General features: G+C 38.6%; 1 protein-coding gene and 1 long non-coding RNA gene across 10 annotated transcripts in view; one reads left to right on the top strand and one right to left on the bottom strand.

The window, feature by feature from the left end:
• LOC123595920 overlaps positions 1-4,942 on the bottom strand; it is a 94,608-nt gene extending 89,666 nt beyond the window's left edge. The window contains exons 1-2 of the long non-coding RNA XR_006711431.1: positions 4,869-4,942; positions 1,470-1,585 (exon numbers count right to left, since the gene is read on the bottom strand). This is a non-coding gene — a long non-coding RNA (uncharacterized LOC123595920). The remainder of the gene's footprint in view (positions 1-1,469; positions 1,586-4,868) is intronic.
• A 2,034-nt stretch (positions 4,943-6,976) lies between these two features.
• The window catches only part of EPHA5 (EPH receptor A5), a 344,908-nt gene continuing 334,689 nt past the window's right edge, over positions 6,977-17,195 (top strand). For 8 of the 9 annotated variants that reach the window (XM_045473882.1, XM_045473884.1, XM_045473883.1 and 5 more), the window contains exon 1: positions 6,977-7,173. In XM_045473882.1, coding sequence (XP_045329838.1) covers positions 6,978-7,173 — 196 coding nt within the window. In that variant the 5' untranslated portion in view covers position 6,977. Of the gene's footprint in view, positions 7,174-7,459; positions 7,581-17,195 lie in introns of those variants that run through there. The other variant, XM_045473887.1, reaches the window with a different exon arrangement.

Consider the following 17,195-nt stretch of genomic DNA (forward strand, 5'->3'; position numbering starts at 1 on the left):
TCAGAATGACTAAAGTCAGAACCACCATAAACAAGTGTTGGGGATGATGTGGATAAAGGGGAACCCTCTTGCTCTGTTGGTGGGAATGCAAACAGCCACTCTGGAAAACATTATGGAGGTTCCTCAAAAAGTTAAAAGTAGAACTACCCTAAGATTCAGCAATTGCACTAGGTATTCACCCAGAGAATACAAAAATACTCATTCAAAGGGATACATGCACCTTGATGTTTATAGCAGCATTACTACAATAGTCAAATTATGAAAATAGCACAAGTGTCTATCAACTGATGACTGCATAAGGAAGTGGTACGTATACATGTGCACTAGACTATTACTCGGCCATAAGAATGAATGAAATTTTGCCATTTTCCTTAACAGGAATGGAGCTAGAGAGTATTATGCTAAGTGAAATAAGTCAGAGAAAGACAAATACCATATGATTTCATTCACGTATGGAACTTATGAAACAAAATAAAAGAGGAAAGCAAAAATAGAGAGCAAGACAAACCAAGAAACAGAGTCTTAAGTAGAAAACAAACTGATGGTTACTCGAAAGGAAGTGAGTGGGGGATGAGTTAAATAGGTGATGGAGATTAAGGAGTGCACTTGTAATGATGAGCACCGGGTGTGGTATGGGAGTGTTAAGTCACTATATTGCATCCCCGAAACCAATACTACCCCATATGTTAACTAACTGGAATTGAAACAAAAACTTTAAAAATACCATTATGTTTCATCTTTTAACCCATTTTAATTAATGTGTTTGCTTAAAATTTAAAATTTCTAGCTGCTAGATATAAAGCTACCACATTTTAAAAACATTTGATTTTGCAAAACCACCCTACAAGAGATATTCTAAATTCACTTTCCAGCAACAGAGTATGAGAGTACATGAGATTATCATTGCCAGCTTTTACCTAGAAGCCTTTCCAGAGACAACCAATTTGGGACAGTGTGGGACAACCAATCAAGCATTTATCAAAAGCTTGATCACATATACAACCCTTATTTATTTATGCCATTGGGTAAATTTATCAGTTTTTCCCCTAGTAAACTATAGCTAGTTATAAAATATGTTCTCCTATGAGTGGATTATTTATGAATTTCTTTTTTTTTAATATTTATTTATTTTTGGCATAGTGCAAACAGGGAAGGGGCAGAGAGAGGGGGACAGGGGATCTGAAGCAAGCTCTGTGCTGACAAGCTGACAGCAGTGAGCCCGAAGTGGGGCTCGAACTCATGAATTATAAGATCATGACCTGAGCCAAAGTCGGATGCTCAACCGACTGAGCCACCCAGGTGTCCTTATTTATGAATTTCAAGTGAGTATATGCACTGAATTTAATAAAAAAAAACCATTATTTTGAATATGAAAAATGCTACAACTTATTTTTCATATAACAGCATGCACTTCTGGAATCCAGAAGATGGTTAGAATAGGTGAGTTTTAAGTGAAGTGAGTCACTCACAGTGTATCACTTCAATCTTGGGACTCTTCTGAGCACGCTTTTCCGACTTCTTCAGCCCTGAGAGTCCTTATTATTTCATTGTTCACATCTTCATAGGATGCCACTTATCCAAGATGCTGGAGGCAAACAACAACCAAAGAACAACCAAAGTCAGTTTGGTTCCTCATCAACTATAGCAGCATTGGCCTCCTACTACACTCAAATGTCAATAGCCCTCACACATCGATCGCAGAATGATTAGAGAATAAACCAACCTCCAACAACAACAGTAAAAATCAGTGGCTCTTGGGCTCACTCTAATTTATTTAAATATCTTGCTCCTTATTCTTTGCTACAATATTCTCTATTAATACTCATTGACAGAGGAAGATTTTATTATCTTCTTGATATTCATAGAAAACACAAAAAATGACGGCTCATTATGATGCCAATATGTTTATATTTTTTAAGGTGTAAAGGTGACATTTATTACAACTGATAAGCCAATATTGAGACAGTGTTATTAACTAAAGTCCATAGTTTACATTAGGGTTCACTCTTGGTGTGGTACATGTAATACATTTTGACAAGTATATAATGTCATATTCTACCATGACAGCATCATACATGATAGTTTCACTGCCCTAACAGGCTGGTTTTTTTTCCTATAAACTTGTTAAGTAATAAAATAATTTATATATTAAACCCTCACTAATTACAAAGCTATTTATTCCTTATTTTTTAAGTTAAATACTCATTTAATAATAAATTAAATTGAAATACAATTAAATTGAACATTAATAGCAAAAATGTGGGTAATTAGTAGAGAAAAGTGATTCGAGGACTTCAGAAAAATTCTTAAACAAGATAACTATGAACAGAAATTAAACTATTATCTGTTTTATGTTAATTAAATTAAAATGCAACATAAAATAACGAATACATTAGCATTTTCTTGGTTGTGAACTTTAAGAGCTATTGATTGCTTAAATATATTTTAGTCAGCCTTTTCCTTTGGGGTCAAAATAATTAACATCACCATATATGTATCCTCCTCAGGAAATCATGGACTTGAAAAATTAACTTCATTAGTACATATTACAGTTCCATTAAGCTATCTTATAATTTCATATCTAAAATCTACCATGGATTAAAAGTTTGCTTTGCTTTTGTTTTTTTTTCACAAAATTCTCTGAAAGAAAGCATGCAGCTAAGTGACAAACATTTAAAACAATTATGTAAAAAATTGCCAATAATACATAATATTTTAGAAAAAAATGCTCTTTGGTTTAGGATGTTTTACTCACATTATTTTCATAAAGACTGTTGCTTATGTTTTCTACCATAGTTTACATGGGTTTTGTGCTGTTTGTATTAATATTATCTGTCTACACACCTTACTGTTTATTTTGTTGATTTGGTCTATTGTCTCTCCATTGTACACAGATTGTATGTGTGTTTTTGTTTACAGAAGACAGCCTTTTTCTCCAAATAATGCTTATATAAGATCACTTGTTTCTTGTTTTCTCCTATTCATTTATCTGACCTGTACTATATATTATTTGGGTATTGCTTTTGGATTTAAGTGAACTTAAAAATTGAAGTATTTTTTATTCATTAATTGTTCCCATTAATGCAGAATTTGGGGACAGTCCTCTTTTTTTTTTTTTTCATTTCTGAATGACTGGTTATCAAATTTATTCTTTATTTCCATTACATTACAATTTTCTTCAGAGAGCCAGTGCCATGGGCTAAAACTCCCATGTCTTAGCAGCTGTGAAACTACTCAGGTTGCCTAACCTCATTTCCTCAGTCTTCTCTTCATAAACATGGGGCTAATAATTATACCAACAATGTGGTTAAAATGTCAGTATTAAGTAAAATAATTAATGTAAAACATGATATAATGCTTCACACATAGTAATCTTCAGTAATTACTAGCAATTCTGCTTAGTATAATTGTTTTTGTTGTTCTACTTTGAATGCAGTAAAGATATTTAGGCTTATTAATACCTTGAACTTAACTGTAATACCTTTTATAGGGTAGTAACCTTCCAAGGTGTCTAATCAATGTGATTCTGAATTTCTCTTCTTCACGAAAGCTTAGTAAAAAGCAAAATCCAAGGTGAGATCTAGGAGACATCAGCCACGTTCACCTTTTGAGGCCACAGCAGTTATCCCAAGCAAAAGAAAAGCAAACAATAGGACTTCTAAGCTCCTACTGATGTTTTAGCCTTTTCTTGTGCAAAGCAGTAGTATGAAGGAAAAAGACAAATCTAGTTTTCGAGCAATACTGTGGTCCAATGTGAGTATGCTAAAAGAGTATTTACGTTCCAAGAAATCAACAAATGGCCAAATATAAGATCTCTTTTGAGACTGAGGCCCAAACCAAGCCATCCTCCTTAACTTGCCTGATTAACTCTTTCATTGCTGTAAGCGGGGCTCTATTTTACAGCTGTTCATTCTTTTAAGGACATGCAACAAATATTTTTAAACAACCATGAGAAAGATGGCTGCCATTTAAGGTGAAGAACATGAAGGATTTGGCATTCTGTGGTGTTAGTCACTTAAGAAGGAGTTAACTATTTTGAGTGGGGGATAACATAATTAGCCAACATAGTGAAAACTACCAAGTTTTCTTTGACATACCCAACTTTAAATTATTTTTATCTCAATATATATGCTTATAGTTGTTAGCTAACTTGTTCCAGTTTTTCATTCAGAAAATATTGCCATTATGTTGATTGACATAAATCATAAGCTATGAATACTTTGAGAAGGAGAACCGAATCACTTCTTTTTGTGAATAACAACAGTATAGAATGTCCATTCTCTTTGGACCCCGGGTAGGATTTTAGATGAGAAAGATGTGTATGTGTGAGTTCGTGTGTGTGGGGAGAGTGTTAAATTTTTTAGGGGTGAAACTTCTATAGGATGGAGTGACAGACATAAAAACAAAGGTAAGAGGCAATTTAGGGAACAGTGTATTTCAAATTTTAAGGTACAACAAAATGGAAATTTTACTTAAGATCTTTGTAGTAGAAGACTTTCAATGTCAGGCTGAAGAAATTTAATAATTTTGAGGTTAAGAGTAAATATTTGGTGATAGGTGACAAGGGCAGTAACATAAAAGTGCAAAGGATATGGAAGAGAAGAGAACTTGATCATTTTCTCCAAATCCCTCATTTTACTGATGAGGATACTGAGGTCTATAGAGGTAAGGCAACAATTTCAAAGCCCAATTAAACTGCCTATGCTTCACATTATCATTATTACCTATCTGTAGGTTTTAGATAACTTAGTTGATTGTCTGTTTAGATATATATATTTTTTTAAGTAATTCAACTATAATTTGGAGGGAGGAGCTTACATTTTGAATGGTCTTCAAATAGAAACATAAAATTCAACTCTGCATCTCACCATGAGGTTTTTGCCAAACTGAAAGGCTGATTCACTGCCATTTCTTTAAATTTGCTTCATGCATTTGGAGCACACTATAATGGAAAGAAGCTGCTTTTAGATTTCTGGTGCCAAAACATTTCAGGAAAAAAGAAAATCAAAGATAAGCTTCTATCTCTTTATAAAATTGCATCACCGCTTCTTTATTCTTTCATCTTTACCGCAAATATTTAAACAAGAAACAAATGTCATCAGCTAAAGATGATGAGAAATTTATTGTGAAGACAAACAGGGCTCTAGATGTCAGAGCTGGTGAGCTGACTCCCCTTCCTTAGGTGTGAATGCAAACCGAATTTTCACAGTAGTTACTATACACCAAATTAAACAAGATACCTTTCTTCTAAACTCACACTTTTTTGTAGATGCTTTATTTGCAGTATTTATTACAACTGCCTTTCAGATGTTATCTCTTAGAATGAATGAGAAAATTGAAAAGAAATATTAAAGGAAGAGAATATATAATAGAGGTGAAGCATAGAAAGTCAATTGTTTCAAACTGCTTTTTTGGTAATTGTTTTGTAAGTTTCTCGATGCAGAACACACAAAATTAAAATAGTATTTTTTAAACCCTGAAATTATTTGACCCATGCTAATTTCACTGGAATTAACTGCATATAGCTTCGTATCATATAATTTCTCAAAACTAACACATCCTATCAATTAAATTAATAAATTAAATCAATATATCGTAAGGTACCTGGCACACTGCAAAATTCAAGAAGTCGAATTTTTTGACTCCCTGAAATTTCAATCATAGCCACGGTGTCTATATTTAGAAACTCGACAATTTACTTCTGAAAAAAATGTTGACTAATTATCCCATCCCAGCTGCCAAAAGTATTGGAAGAATAGAAAGGGTGAGCAGCAGTGAGCGATATGGGTGTTTAAGAAACTAGCCACGGACCAGCACAGCCTCTGCGAATACGTGGCTATGTGACGACAAGGTTGTTGATGCCACAAGCCTGCGATGGGCAGCAGGCACTGTGCCAAACCAAAGGACCCGCTTCTCCAAGGGCTGCCGGCTAAACCTAAGGCTGATTTCCCTTCCGCCTCCCGGGAGCCCCAGTCTTCGCAGGCACCGTCAGGAGAATTCTGCGCCCTAATTATCCGGGGAGGAACACGCGCCTCTCCCGGAGACCGCTAGGCAACACTCACCACAGCAGCCTTCAGATTACTTCCCTCCGCGAGTGTGTGACTTCGTCTAAGCAACTCACACTTACAGTAGATTCTCACTGGCGAGGCAGCGAGCAGCAGAGGGCGGGGGAGCTGGGAGGAGGAGGAGGGAGGCGGGTGGGAGGTGCAGAGCGGGGAGGCAGAGGAGACGACGGAGCTCCAGACACAGCAGGAGCGCGCCGTGGCGGTGCAGTTTCAACCTCGTCCTCCCAGCCGCGCGCACACCGCTTCCTCCCCGAGCCGCGGGAACCGCAGCAGCTCCGGGCTGCCGCCGCCGGGCTCCGCGCGCCTGCCCGCTCGCCACCGCCACCACCTCCCCTCGTCGGCGCTCAGCCCGCAGCTGTTTCCTCTTGCCAGCCTCTAAACTCTGGATCTTTTCCTTTGCTCGCCTCTCGTATTCTCCCCACCCTGTATTTTCTGAACTCCTTTCCTTTATCCTTAGCCACCCTGCCCTTTCCTCCTCTTTTTACGGAGGATTTCTTCTTGACTGAAGATGACCTGTCTTCCTTACCTTCGTTTCAGCCCTGAAGACTGAGAAGGAACCTTTAGCTTTCCCCCTGGGGCATTTTAGAGACCTCAATCCTTAAAAGTCTTCAGAGGCAGAGAAACAGGACCCGAGACCTTCTCGACACCCTTGGGTCCAGTGCAGAGCTGCACTATCACCCATAACTAGTATTTAATTTAAGCCCGCCGAAGAGGAGGGAGAGAGGAGCCAGAAGCAAACTTCGGCCGTCTCAGAGGATCCGTGGTTCCCGCATTTGGAAGAGCCGCGTGCCAGAAGGCGGAGGACCCCACGGGGAACGCACAGGAGTCGCGAGCCTCCCTCGCCCCCTCCGCGAGTCCGGGGCCGCGGACTGAGCCGCGCGGGACAGCAGCGGCGGAGGCAGCCGGGAGAAGATGCGGGGCTCGGGGCCCCCGGGTGCGGGACGCCGGAGGCCCCCGGGCAACGGCGGCGGTGGCGGCGGCGACGGCCACCCCAGCACCCCTGCGTCTCTGGCCGGCTGCTACTCCGCACCTCGCAGGGCCCCCCTCTGGACGTGCCTTCTCCTGTGCGCCGCGCTCCGGACCCTCCTGGCCAGCCCCAGCAACGAAGGTAGTGTTGGGGGTGGGGACGGCAGCGACCTGGGGCGGAGGGGCGAGGCGGGGCCTGGAAGTGCGGGTCGGGGCGCCCTGGACGCTGCTGCCGCGGACGAAATCTCATCCCGCATCACGAATTAACATTTGTCCGCTTTCGCTAGCCTTTTCGCCCCCTCTGCTGTGCTTGGTTGCATTGTTTGACAAGAGGTGCGGAGCGCTGTGCGACTACCCTGCGTGTGGACCGAGTCTGGTCGGGGAGGGGGGGGGGTGCTGGGAAGTTGCAAGCGGGGGCAAAGAGAGGTCTGAGACCCACGCCGGAAGGTTGGGTGCGGCTGGTTTTCACTTAAACGCGTGGGGAAGTGACATTTCGGGCTGGAGGGAGTGAGAACTGTTCGAAGCTCAGCGGCGATGATTTCGGGAGCGGTGGGCTTTTAGAATCGTTATTTGGGGCCGGTGACGGGAAATATTGTGGGGGTGGCCGGCTGCTTTTATTTTGGGGAAAAGTGCCTTCTGGAAGCTGTTATTTACGGCATCGCCACATGCTATTCTGGGGTGGGTGGCAAGAGCTGTTATTTCTCTAGGGAGGGGAAGGGCGAAGGACAGAAGGCGCCCCCACACCGTGGGGTGCCCTTCACTTTGGGGGCTCATCATTACACCAAAGTGGAAGGCGGGAAGGTGGGATGCCGCGGGAGGCGGAAGGGAGGTGGAGTGTCGCTGCCAGGAAGTTGCTGCTCAGACCCACCGGGGCTAGTCTCTCCGCGAGGGAAAAGCCCCGCTCCAGCCGGTTCCGGATCCCGGAGTCCCTCAGCCCCCGCCCCACCCCCAATCCTGCGCTCCGGACCCTGAAGGCTGCCCCTTCTTTCTCCTGGGCGAGTAGGGCGGGTTTCGCGGGAACAGCACCTGTGCGATGCTCGCTGCTCTCGGAGCCGTGCTCAGCCCCGGAGCCGCCACCGCCCGGCCGGCAGCCCTCGGCCCCGTGTCGGCTCCGGCCGCGCTCGCTCCTCTGGCACGCCCGGACCGCGCTTGGGTCTGAGCTCCAGGGCTCATTCCTCTAGGGTGGGGGTGGGGGGGTGAGGGAGCAGCATCTCAGATCCAGATCTGGGTGCAAGAAACCGTCAGCCTCGCGACGAAAATATCAAAAACCCCTCCTCCCCTCTTCCTGGAATACTGGGATTTCGATTTGAGGCTCCGGATGCCAAGAGTGAGGCACAGAACCTTAAAAAAAAAATCCCTTCCACTCCTAGGGCAGGGGACGCTGGACCGGAAAGATGAAGCAGCAGCCTCGGGGTCGTGTGTGTCCTCGTGACTTGCACGGGTTGTGTGGCTGGAGGAGAAGGCGCTGAGCTGGTTTAGGAGCACTGCCAGCTCTGTAGGAACCGTGTGAAAGCAGGGCAGATCCAGATCCCTGCCCCACCCCATGAACTTCTGTCTTTAATCCTTACAATTTATTGTTTTAAATCTGATTTAAGGATTCTGCGTAGCTCACTCTGTCCGTCTGTCTACCTAACCTACCTACCTATCTAGTCGTCTGGCTATCGACGATCTCCCGTGCTCAACCCAAGCAATCTGCATTTTTCTCCCTTCCCGATAAAGTTGGAGAAGTGTTTTAAGTACTACTAGTCCTTTTATTAACCTCTCATGTTAGATTCATTATGTTAGAAGTCCGGAGGATTATGACAAGGTTTGAAGACCTTTTATTAACTGCCTTATTCCACCGGAAGGGGCATCCTGGTTTGGATTTAAAGAGTAATAGTAATAGTAGTGCCAATCATCCTTTCCTGTTCCCATTATATTTCAATTTCTCTCCCAGGTGTGATGAGGGAAGGGGTTTATGTAGAGATGAAAGGGAGTAGAAGCTCATGGTTAGGGAAGGAAAAAAAGTCTCCGGGAGGGTGACGCTGAATGGGCACAAGGGCTGAGACTGCGCCGGGAGGAAGAGGCAGAGGGAAATGGAGGGAAGCTAGGAAATAGCACCGATCTCTTAAGGTGTTGTAAGCAGAGCTCAAATCCTGGGGAAGGTAGACTGGTTAACATCACAGACCTAACACCCACAGGTTGTATTGTCATTTCGCCAGCTAGTCCAACACACGGCAAAACTTGGGCTATAGTGAGGTGGGGATTGCTGGGGTCTATCACTATTTCACATAATAGGAAACAAAATCGTATTAATTATATGACTTCGCCTCATTCATCCCATTTCTACCCAACAGTTTTACGTCTTTCCATTAGTATCATCTCAGACCATTACTTCTATTCTTGTATAAAATTTATGTTCTCCCCTTTTTGTTTGTGCATGTAAGAGTTATAAATAGAACAATATTATATTAAGATATTAATAAGAGCAGTTTGTTTACTTAAAGATTCCAATTGGGGTTCTTAGGTTTGTTTTTGATTATTTCTGGTAGGTCCTGGAAGATCAGGGACAGAATGACTGGATGTATGTGCTGCATCCATTAATAACTTGCTCACATATACTTTGCTTTTGCAAACCATAGATGCTATAGACTAGTGTGTGTGTGTGTGTGTGTGTGTGTGTGTATGTGTGTATATATATACTATATGTATATATATGTATATATACATATAGTATGTATATATATTTGTGTGTGTGTGTGTGTGTATATATATATATATATATATATATATATATATATAATGTTCTATATGTGTATAATATGAATGCTCCCAGCATGTGAGAAAAAAATTCAAGGCAAATAGAAATAAATGTGAATTTACATTTGTAATTTTTATTCAGTCATTTTAAAATTTTAACCTTGGTAGGCATAAATAAGCAGAACTGAAAAGGAAAAGCCAAACATATATCTAGAATCTTAAATTGAGATGGAATACATGTTAGGATATGTTGGATAAAAGACAGTTGGAGGAAAAAAAATGTACTCTTTAGAGTGAATTCTAAGATAAATATACCTTTAGTTGTCTTTTTGCATACATTAGCCATAACTTACATGTGGAAGAAATCTTTGAACTGCAGTGTAATGCAAAAAAACTTTTATTATAAAATACTTCAGAGGCATATTTAGCAAGAAACTTCTAAGATTGATCAAGCAGGACAAATATTAGCAACTATATCAACAAGTGAAAATGTTAATAGATTTAATAGGAAAAGGGAGCATGTCCACTGTTAGGAATATTGGAGGTGGCCCTGAACTTATTCAGTAACTGCCACTTTTTGCTGTCTGGAGATATATTTGTAAACAAGCATTATTTGACAAGTGCTTTTCACAGCAGGGATTCTTGGCCAATTACTGCTGAACAGCTCTGCATTGAAAATGATTCACCCGCAGTGAATCAAGCTTAATTCATTGAAGCTACAGTCAGTAATGTCCCAGTAAAGTGCTTCTGACAGTTGTCAGCAGTTTGTGTTTGAAAAGTCCGGTTTCTTGTCTCTGAATGTTTTGTATGTTTGAGAAAGTGAGGTGGAGGTGCTCTTTGGGGAAAAAAAATACACATGTACACACACAGAGTGAAAAAATTTTAGGCTAAACTGTTAAACAGTCATAAAATTGTAGATGTTTTCAATGGAAAGAAAGGAAAATGGAGTTTGTTTTAGGGTTTTTCTTGGTTTATAATAGGACCAGGCCCATAAAACAGATTGGAGGACATAATAGATTTGTAAAACCAAATGGCCTTGTTTTGTGGCCTTGTCATCCTGTTATAATTCATTTCTTTTTAGATAAACCGGTGGGACCCCACAGAAAAGGGACAGTTAAAATCATTCCCTCACCAGGACCCTCCTAAACAAAAAAAAGAGCAATTACCCATTTGTAATCTTAGATAGTTGGAAGTAGAACAGACCATGAAGAGTTTTGACTTTTTGCTTTATAAGACATGAAAGGGGGGCAGAGGGTTGACTCTTTAATTTTAAGATTTTTTTTTGAGGTAAACAGATCTTGGGTGTCAGGGTGACAGGTGAGAGGATTTTATTTCCTCACATAAGACAGAGAAGAAGGTGGACAATTCCTGCATTTACAATGGAAATTTTTCCTTTTATTGAAAATATTCTTGTATAATTATGAGTTATCAATACTATTAATTCTTTATTTCAATCCACATAGGTTACAGTTGGTATGGGAAAAGGGTTTATTTTTTTATACTTAGAAATACATTACTAAACTTACCATTATTTATATTATTAATAATCTTCTCTACCAAATGTGATCTTTTAGAGAATCTGCACAAAATGTCAAAATTACATGTATAGCTATTTATAGGCAAACATTCTCAAACTATTTAAATATTTGACTTAATTCAATATTGCTACTGTTGAGAAAATGACTATGCTTTAGTTGTATTCACTACATTTTTGCTGTTGACTTGATCACTTGAATCTCCTTTGTTTGAGTGCTTTCTTATGTATTTGCTTGAATGACTACTTAATTTCTCTTTCATTTAGAAGAAAGCTTCCTACCTTTGACTGTAAAAATAGACTATAATGTGCATTATTATATTTTATTAACTAATTATAGCTATTTTTACATATATGAGTCAAACTTGATGTTCTTTTTAAAAAGAAAAATATGCTGCTAATGTCTTAAAGAAATAACTAATGTAAAAAAGTATTGATAACTCTTTATTTTTTGCACTTAAATTACCAAGTATATTTCATTTTACTAATGAGTAGTTTTGATTTGAATTAGCAGAGGTACCTAAATACTCAAATATGATTTATGGCATTCTTGACTATCTTAAAATAGTTTCACAGTTGTTTTCATAAAGCATCAAAATTACATGAAGTTTGAATATGCAGCCTTGATGATTATAAATCATTAAAAATTGTGATATTTGTCCTTTTTTCCCTTTCAAGAAAGAGTGAATTTTTACTAAAAAGGCAATATGCAAGCTAAAAATGTAAATTGTCACCTTAGAGACTCAGAATGATTCTTGCAGTTAGAATTTCTAGTGGATATGTATTTATCTGTTGAGCAGAATAGCTCCTATTGGTCGCTCTACTGGGTAAATATGTATTTTGTTATTTTATCACAGTCTATATAATCAGTTGGTGATTTCTTCAAAGGAGTTATCCTAGTCTATTGTATACATAAGCACACCTAATAGTATTTTTAATTCACAGTAAAAATTTTATCCCAGACAAGGCGGTACACTTAGTTTCTATAAGTGTGTACAAACATAGCTAAAAAATAAAATGAATTCTAAAGGCTTTGTAAGTACACATTAAAATGTTTTATATATTTTTAAAAAGCTTAATTCTATATATCTTTGAAGTAATAGACACAATGGTTTTATTCAGTAAGATGTATTTGATATAAGAAATAAATAAGAGAAACTCTGATCTACTCATAATAATTTTTAAAGCACCATATAGCAATTAGAAAACTGGAAGATTTGACAGTTACTCACTGAAATCTTTTGGAAATCTCCTATTGGTTCTATTAATGTTTAAATTAAAAACTAAATGATTCACTCTTAAATGTTTGGTTTTAACTTTTGAAACAATTAGCATGAGTATTTAGGAGAATCTCCCTTTATCATATATTTACTTTTCTCTTTTTAGTTTCTGACTTTCCAGATATTTGTTTATTCAGAATTAATGAAATAGATTTTACAGTGTTTGAACAAGACAAAAATTTATTTTGATGAAGAAACAATGTTTAAAATTTTAAATTCAAATTTTGGACAATAGTTCATTATTGGTAATATGTTTATTAACATATGCAAGGTGTCATAATGAAGAACTTTCCACAAAAATAGTAGGATCAGTAACACCATAAATTGTAGTATGAAATTGCTGTTTGTAAATCATGGTACAAATAGATAGTGGCACAGGTATTGTTGAGTATTAAAAGTTGATTGGAATTTTCATCTTTCTTCTGATGCTATAGATTTCACATATATAGGATTTATTCATCCCATGTGTTCTGATCACAGAAAATCAAGGGGTAGCTCTGATTTAAAATGTATATTATAATAGTGATAAAAAACAATGAAATGGTTTAAAATGTAATTCTAACGAATGCATTTCATGAGATATAGAGATTTTTAAATTCCCTTTTAGCTTCTTTCATTACCTTCTTAAATTCTTAGTGATTATAATCTGTCAGTGAAAGCAAAAACATAAATATATAAACAGGAAAAGTACTGTAAAGTACTTAAAAATTAGAATTGTGTTTGGTGAAATGTGTAATAATTTATGGTCTTGCTTTTTTGTTTTGTTTTGTTTTTTGTAAAACTCAAATATTTCATCTCTTCCAATGAGAATGTCAGGTGTTACAAAAACATAAAATAAAACTAATTTAGTAGGTATACCACTTGAAGTTTTTGAAAACTCTGTGGTTTAGCATGATGATATTTATTAACTGTCATTTAACTTAGTGTAATTTTTAAATAATTTTTTATCTTTATTGATGTAAAGAAACCCTAAGGAGTCATTTCTATTATTTAGAAATTGCTGGAAAATCCTCTTTAAAAACGTGTGTGAGCTTTGCCTTTAGAATATCATTTACAGGGGTGCCTGGGTGGCTCAGTTGGTGAAGTTTCTGACTTCAGCTCAGGTCATGATCTCATGGTTCCTCTGTTCCGGCCCCACATTGGGCTCTGTGCTGACAGCTTGGAGCCTGGAGCCTGTTTTGGATTCTGTGTCTCCTTCTCTCTGCCCCTCCTCTGCTCTCTCTCGCTCTCTCTAAAAAAGAAAAGCATTAAAAAAAATTAGAATACCATTTACAATGCATTTCAGTTGCAGAAAACCTAGTAGGTTCTGTTTGTAATTATTAAGCTTTATTCTAGCTCTTCTTTTCCGGTAGGAACCACAGCCTTTAGTTCCTAATCAGCTTATGTGTTACTTTATTAATATCATTTGAATTGTTTTATAAACTATTAGAGAGCTTATAAAACTTTGTTAGTCAAAAGTTGACCCTAGGTCATGGATTCTTTCCTCATGTGTTCATGGCTGTAATCATTTATTACATAAATGTACATTTGTTAAGCAGAATGCAGTAATTTGGCCAGGTGATGGTGCAGGTGCATGTGGACACGTTTTGGGGTGTGTAGACAGGTCATGGTGAGGCTGGAAGAAAGAGTGGGGAGGGATATCAAGGTGGTATCATTATGACATTGATATTAATAATGTGCTTGGGTTTTATTTTATATGTTATTTTTGAAAATACCATTAATCCTCCTCCCTCCACACAACACGGATTCTAATTTTATATTTATTTCACTTTGAGGATATAGATCCTAGCCTAATGAAAAAAAAAAAAAAAAGCTCTTTAGTTCATTTTTATTTCATCAATTTAGTTTTTTTTCTTCCTCTGTTTCTCTGTAAACTCTACTGTTTTGTTGAGTCATGCCAAATACTTGTGGTGTTAGACACCCCGCAGATTAAATAATTGGGATTAAAGTGTCTGTGATGATTCTAATTCTGTTTTAGTTGCTGGACTATTGCCCAGGCCATCTTTTCCATCCATTACACATGTCTTCAGTTCTAACTAAACTGAGCCCATAACTCTGTTAAGTAAATGATTCTGGTAAAAAATAAAATAAAATAAAATAAAATGAAATAAAAAAAATAAATCAAAGAGCCAAAACCTGAGGCTTGAAATATTTTGCATATGCTTTGTGAGAAAATGTTCTTACTTGGAAACATGTTTCGGGCTAAGTATTGGAAGATTTAGAGAAAATACAGTCTGTTCTTTTACTCAGAGATGGGTAGTGTCTTTTTTTTCCTTATAATAATGTCACACTCTTATTTTTATCTGTCTCATCTCCCTCCCCGCCCTCTTTCCTTCAGTGCCTCCCTTCCTCCTTCACTTCCTTCCCCCCTTTCTCTCTCTCTCCAACCCTCCTCCTTCCCACCTTTCCTGTCAGACACTCCAATCCTACAAAGTCAAAGTAAGATAAGAGGATAATAACCTACACTGGTTATGTTTTAACACCCCCAAAGAAGTCATGATGTCAAATTAGGTGACAAGCAATAGTTTCCTGTTAAATAAATCATGGGACCCAGTCTCTAAAGGTAAAGAGCAGATTGTTTACTTATTTCATAAATCAGAAATATAGGAATTTAAGATGTCTCTGTGAGTTTTGTGTTTCTTATAAGATAACTCACTTATTTTCTTTGCATTGGCTGTAACTTCTTGTTCCAGGATGCTTGTTAATGTCTTTTCTGTGTAAAGACAAACTCAGCAGGTAGATCCGGCTGGCACCGGTTCAGCCCAGCAGTCCTCAGCAGGAGCTTTCTCTTCGAGCCAAATCCTGGCTTTCACCCAGAGTCCTCCTTTGCCTTGTGTGCTAGCTGGACAGGTGAGGCTGGCCACCTGGTCTTATGGAAGATAGCAGTGGACTCCCTTCTCCCTCAAGAGTTTTACTCTGGGCCGTGTAATGAGTCTCCTACAAAGGTGTACAAGCAGCCTTCTGAGAAAACCAGAAAATACTTGGAAACTGCTGTGTCTGAAGGGTTTGAACCATGTCCAGTTTCAAAGCATCCTATTTGATTTCTCTGGCAGGGGCTGGGGAGCAACAATAACAATAGAACCACTTAGTCTTGCAGATTGCAAGTCACTGTTTTATTTTTTTGTTTTTTGTTTTTGCTTGTTTTTAATGTTTATTTTTGAGAGATAGAGAGAGAGAGAGAGAGAGAGAGAGAGAGAGAGAGAGAGAGAATGTGAGCAGGGGTGGAGGAGGGGCAGAGAGAGGGAGACACAGAACTTGAAGCGGGCTCCAGGCTCTGTGTTGTCAGCACAGAGCCTGACATGGGGCTCGGACACACAGACCAGGAGATCATGACCTGTCTAAAGTCAGATGCTTAACGGACTGAGCCACCTAGCCGACCCACTGCTTTTTGATTTAAGCTTATGAAACAAAAGTTGGAAAATGATTAAATGTCATAAAATTACAGAAAAAGAAGCAAAGAGAAAAACTCAGACTTTGAAATTCAAAAACAAACTCATCTTGTTTTTGTTTGTTTGATTTTGGTTTGGTTTTGTTTTTGGCTAATCCCCATTGCTTATCAACCTGAAGTTCTGCGGACACTCATTTAGGTTTTGTTTGTTTGTTTGTTTTTCTTGACTTCAGTTCATTTATTTGTAATTTGGTACTGCCTACTTTACATAATTGTTGTGGAGAACAAGCAACATGAAACAACTTTCTAATTTGGTGGAGCACTTCACAAATGAAAGTCCTGGGAGTGTGCTGATTAAAGCCCCACACAGTGCATGCATGCAGACACCTCACTTGCCTGGTAAGGAGCAGGATGCATGAAAGAACTGTGTGCAGCTGTTTTGTTTCTAGGCTTATACTATATGAGGAAACTTCCTTAAGACAAAGAATATAAAAATATCTCACTTTTGCAAATCTAACAGAATTACGGATTTGGTGAACACTTCTCTAGTGCCTCACTGGCATCGAAGTGGCCCATGTCCTTGAAGGCCCTGTAGCTTAATTTTAATTAACTTCACAATAATTGTGCTTCTTACTGGGTCGTGCAGAATGGGGAGATGTAAAGACCATGAAATGAGCTCTACCCTGTATTAGTGGAATGGTCTTGAACCATGTACCTCAGATTCCACATAGTTCAAATGAAGTATTAACACCCACTCACAAGGTTGTTGTGAAAATAAAATAAGAATGTATATGTGTTGCCTGATAAAATTCCTAGAGCAAAGCAGGTATGCCACAGATCTAAAGCCCTGTCTTTCCCCCCACTATGAAATATGGGCTATTTGAGAAAAGATTTCACAATTACAGGTCATCATCTGTCTTGCACTGGATGATTAAAAGGAAACTAGGACAGGAGAACAGTCTAAAAGAAGTATTTCATGTACAAATATTCCATAGAGCTATCTGAGATAAAAATCAATGACATGATGTTATCTGAATTTTATGCTTGTTTCCTCATTATTTGCTATTGAATACTGGGATTTGATTAGGAAATAGAAAACCGTCAGTATAAGGATCATGGGTTGTAAATGTTGCATTTTACCTCATTATTACCCAGGTAGAGGTCACATGTTGCTTATTAGCCACAAAACATATCAAGAGATATTTTTAAATATTTTAGGTATT

The sequence above is a fragment of the Leopardus geoffroyi genome, chromosome B1 (assembly GCF_018350155.1).
Source record: "Leopardus geoffroyi isolate Oge1 chromosome B1, O.geoffroyi_Oge1_pat1.0, whole genome shotgun sequence".
In the NCBI taxonomy this organism is placed as follows: domain Eukaryota; kingdom Metazoa; phylum Chordata; class Mammalia; order Carnivora; family Felidae; genus Leopardus; species Leopardus geoffroyi.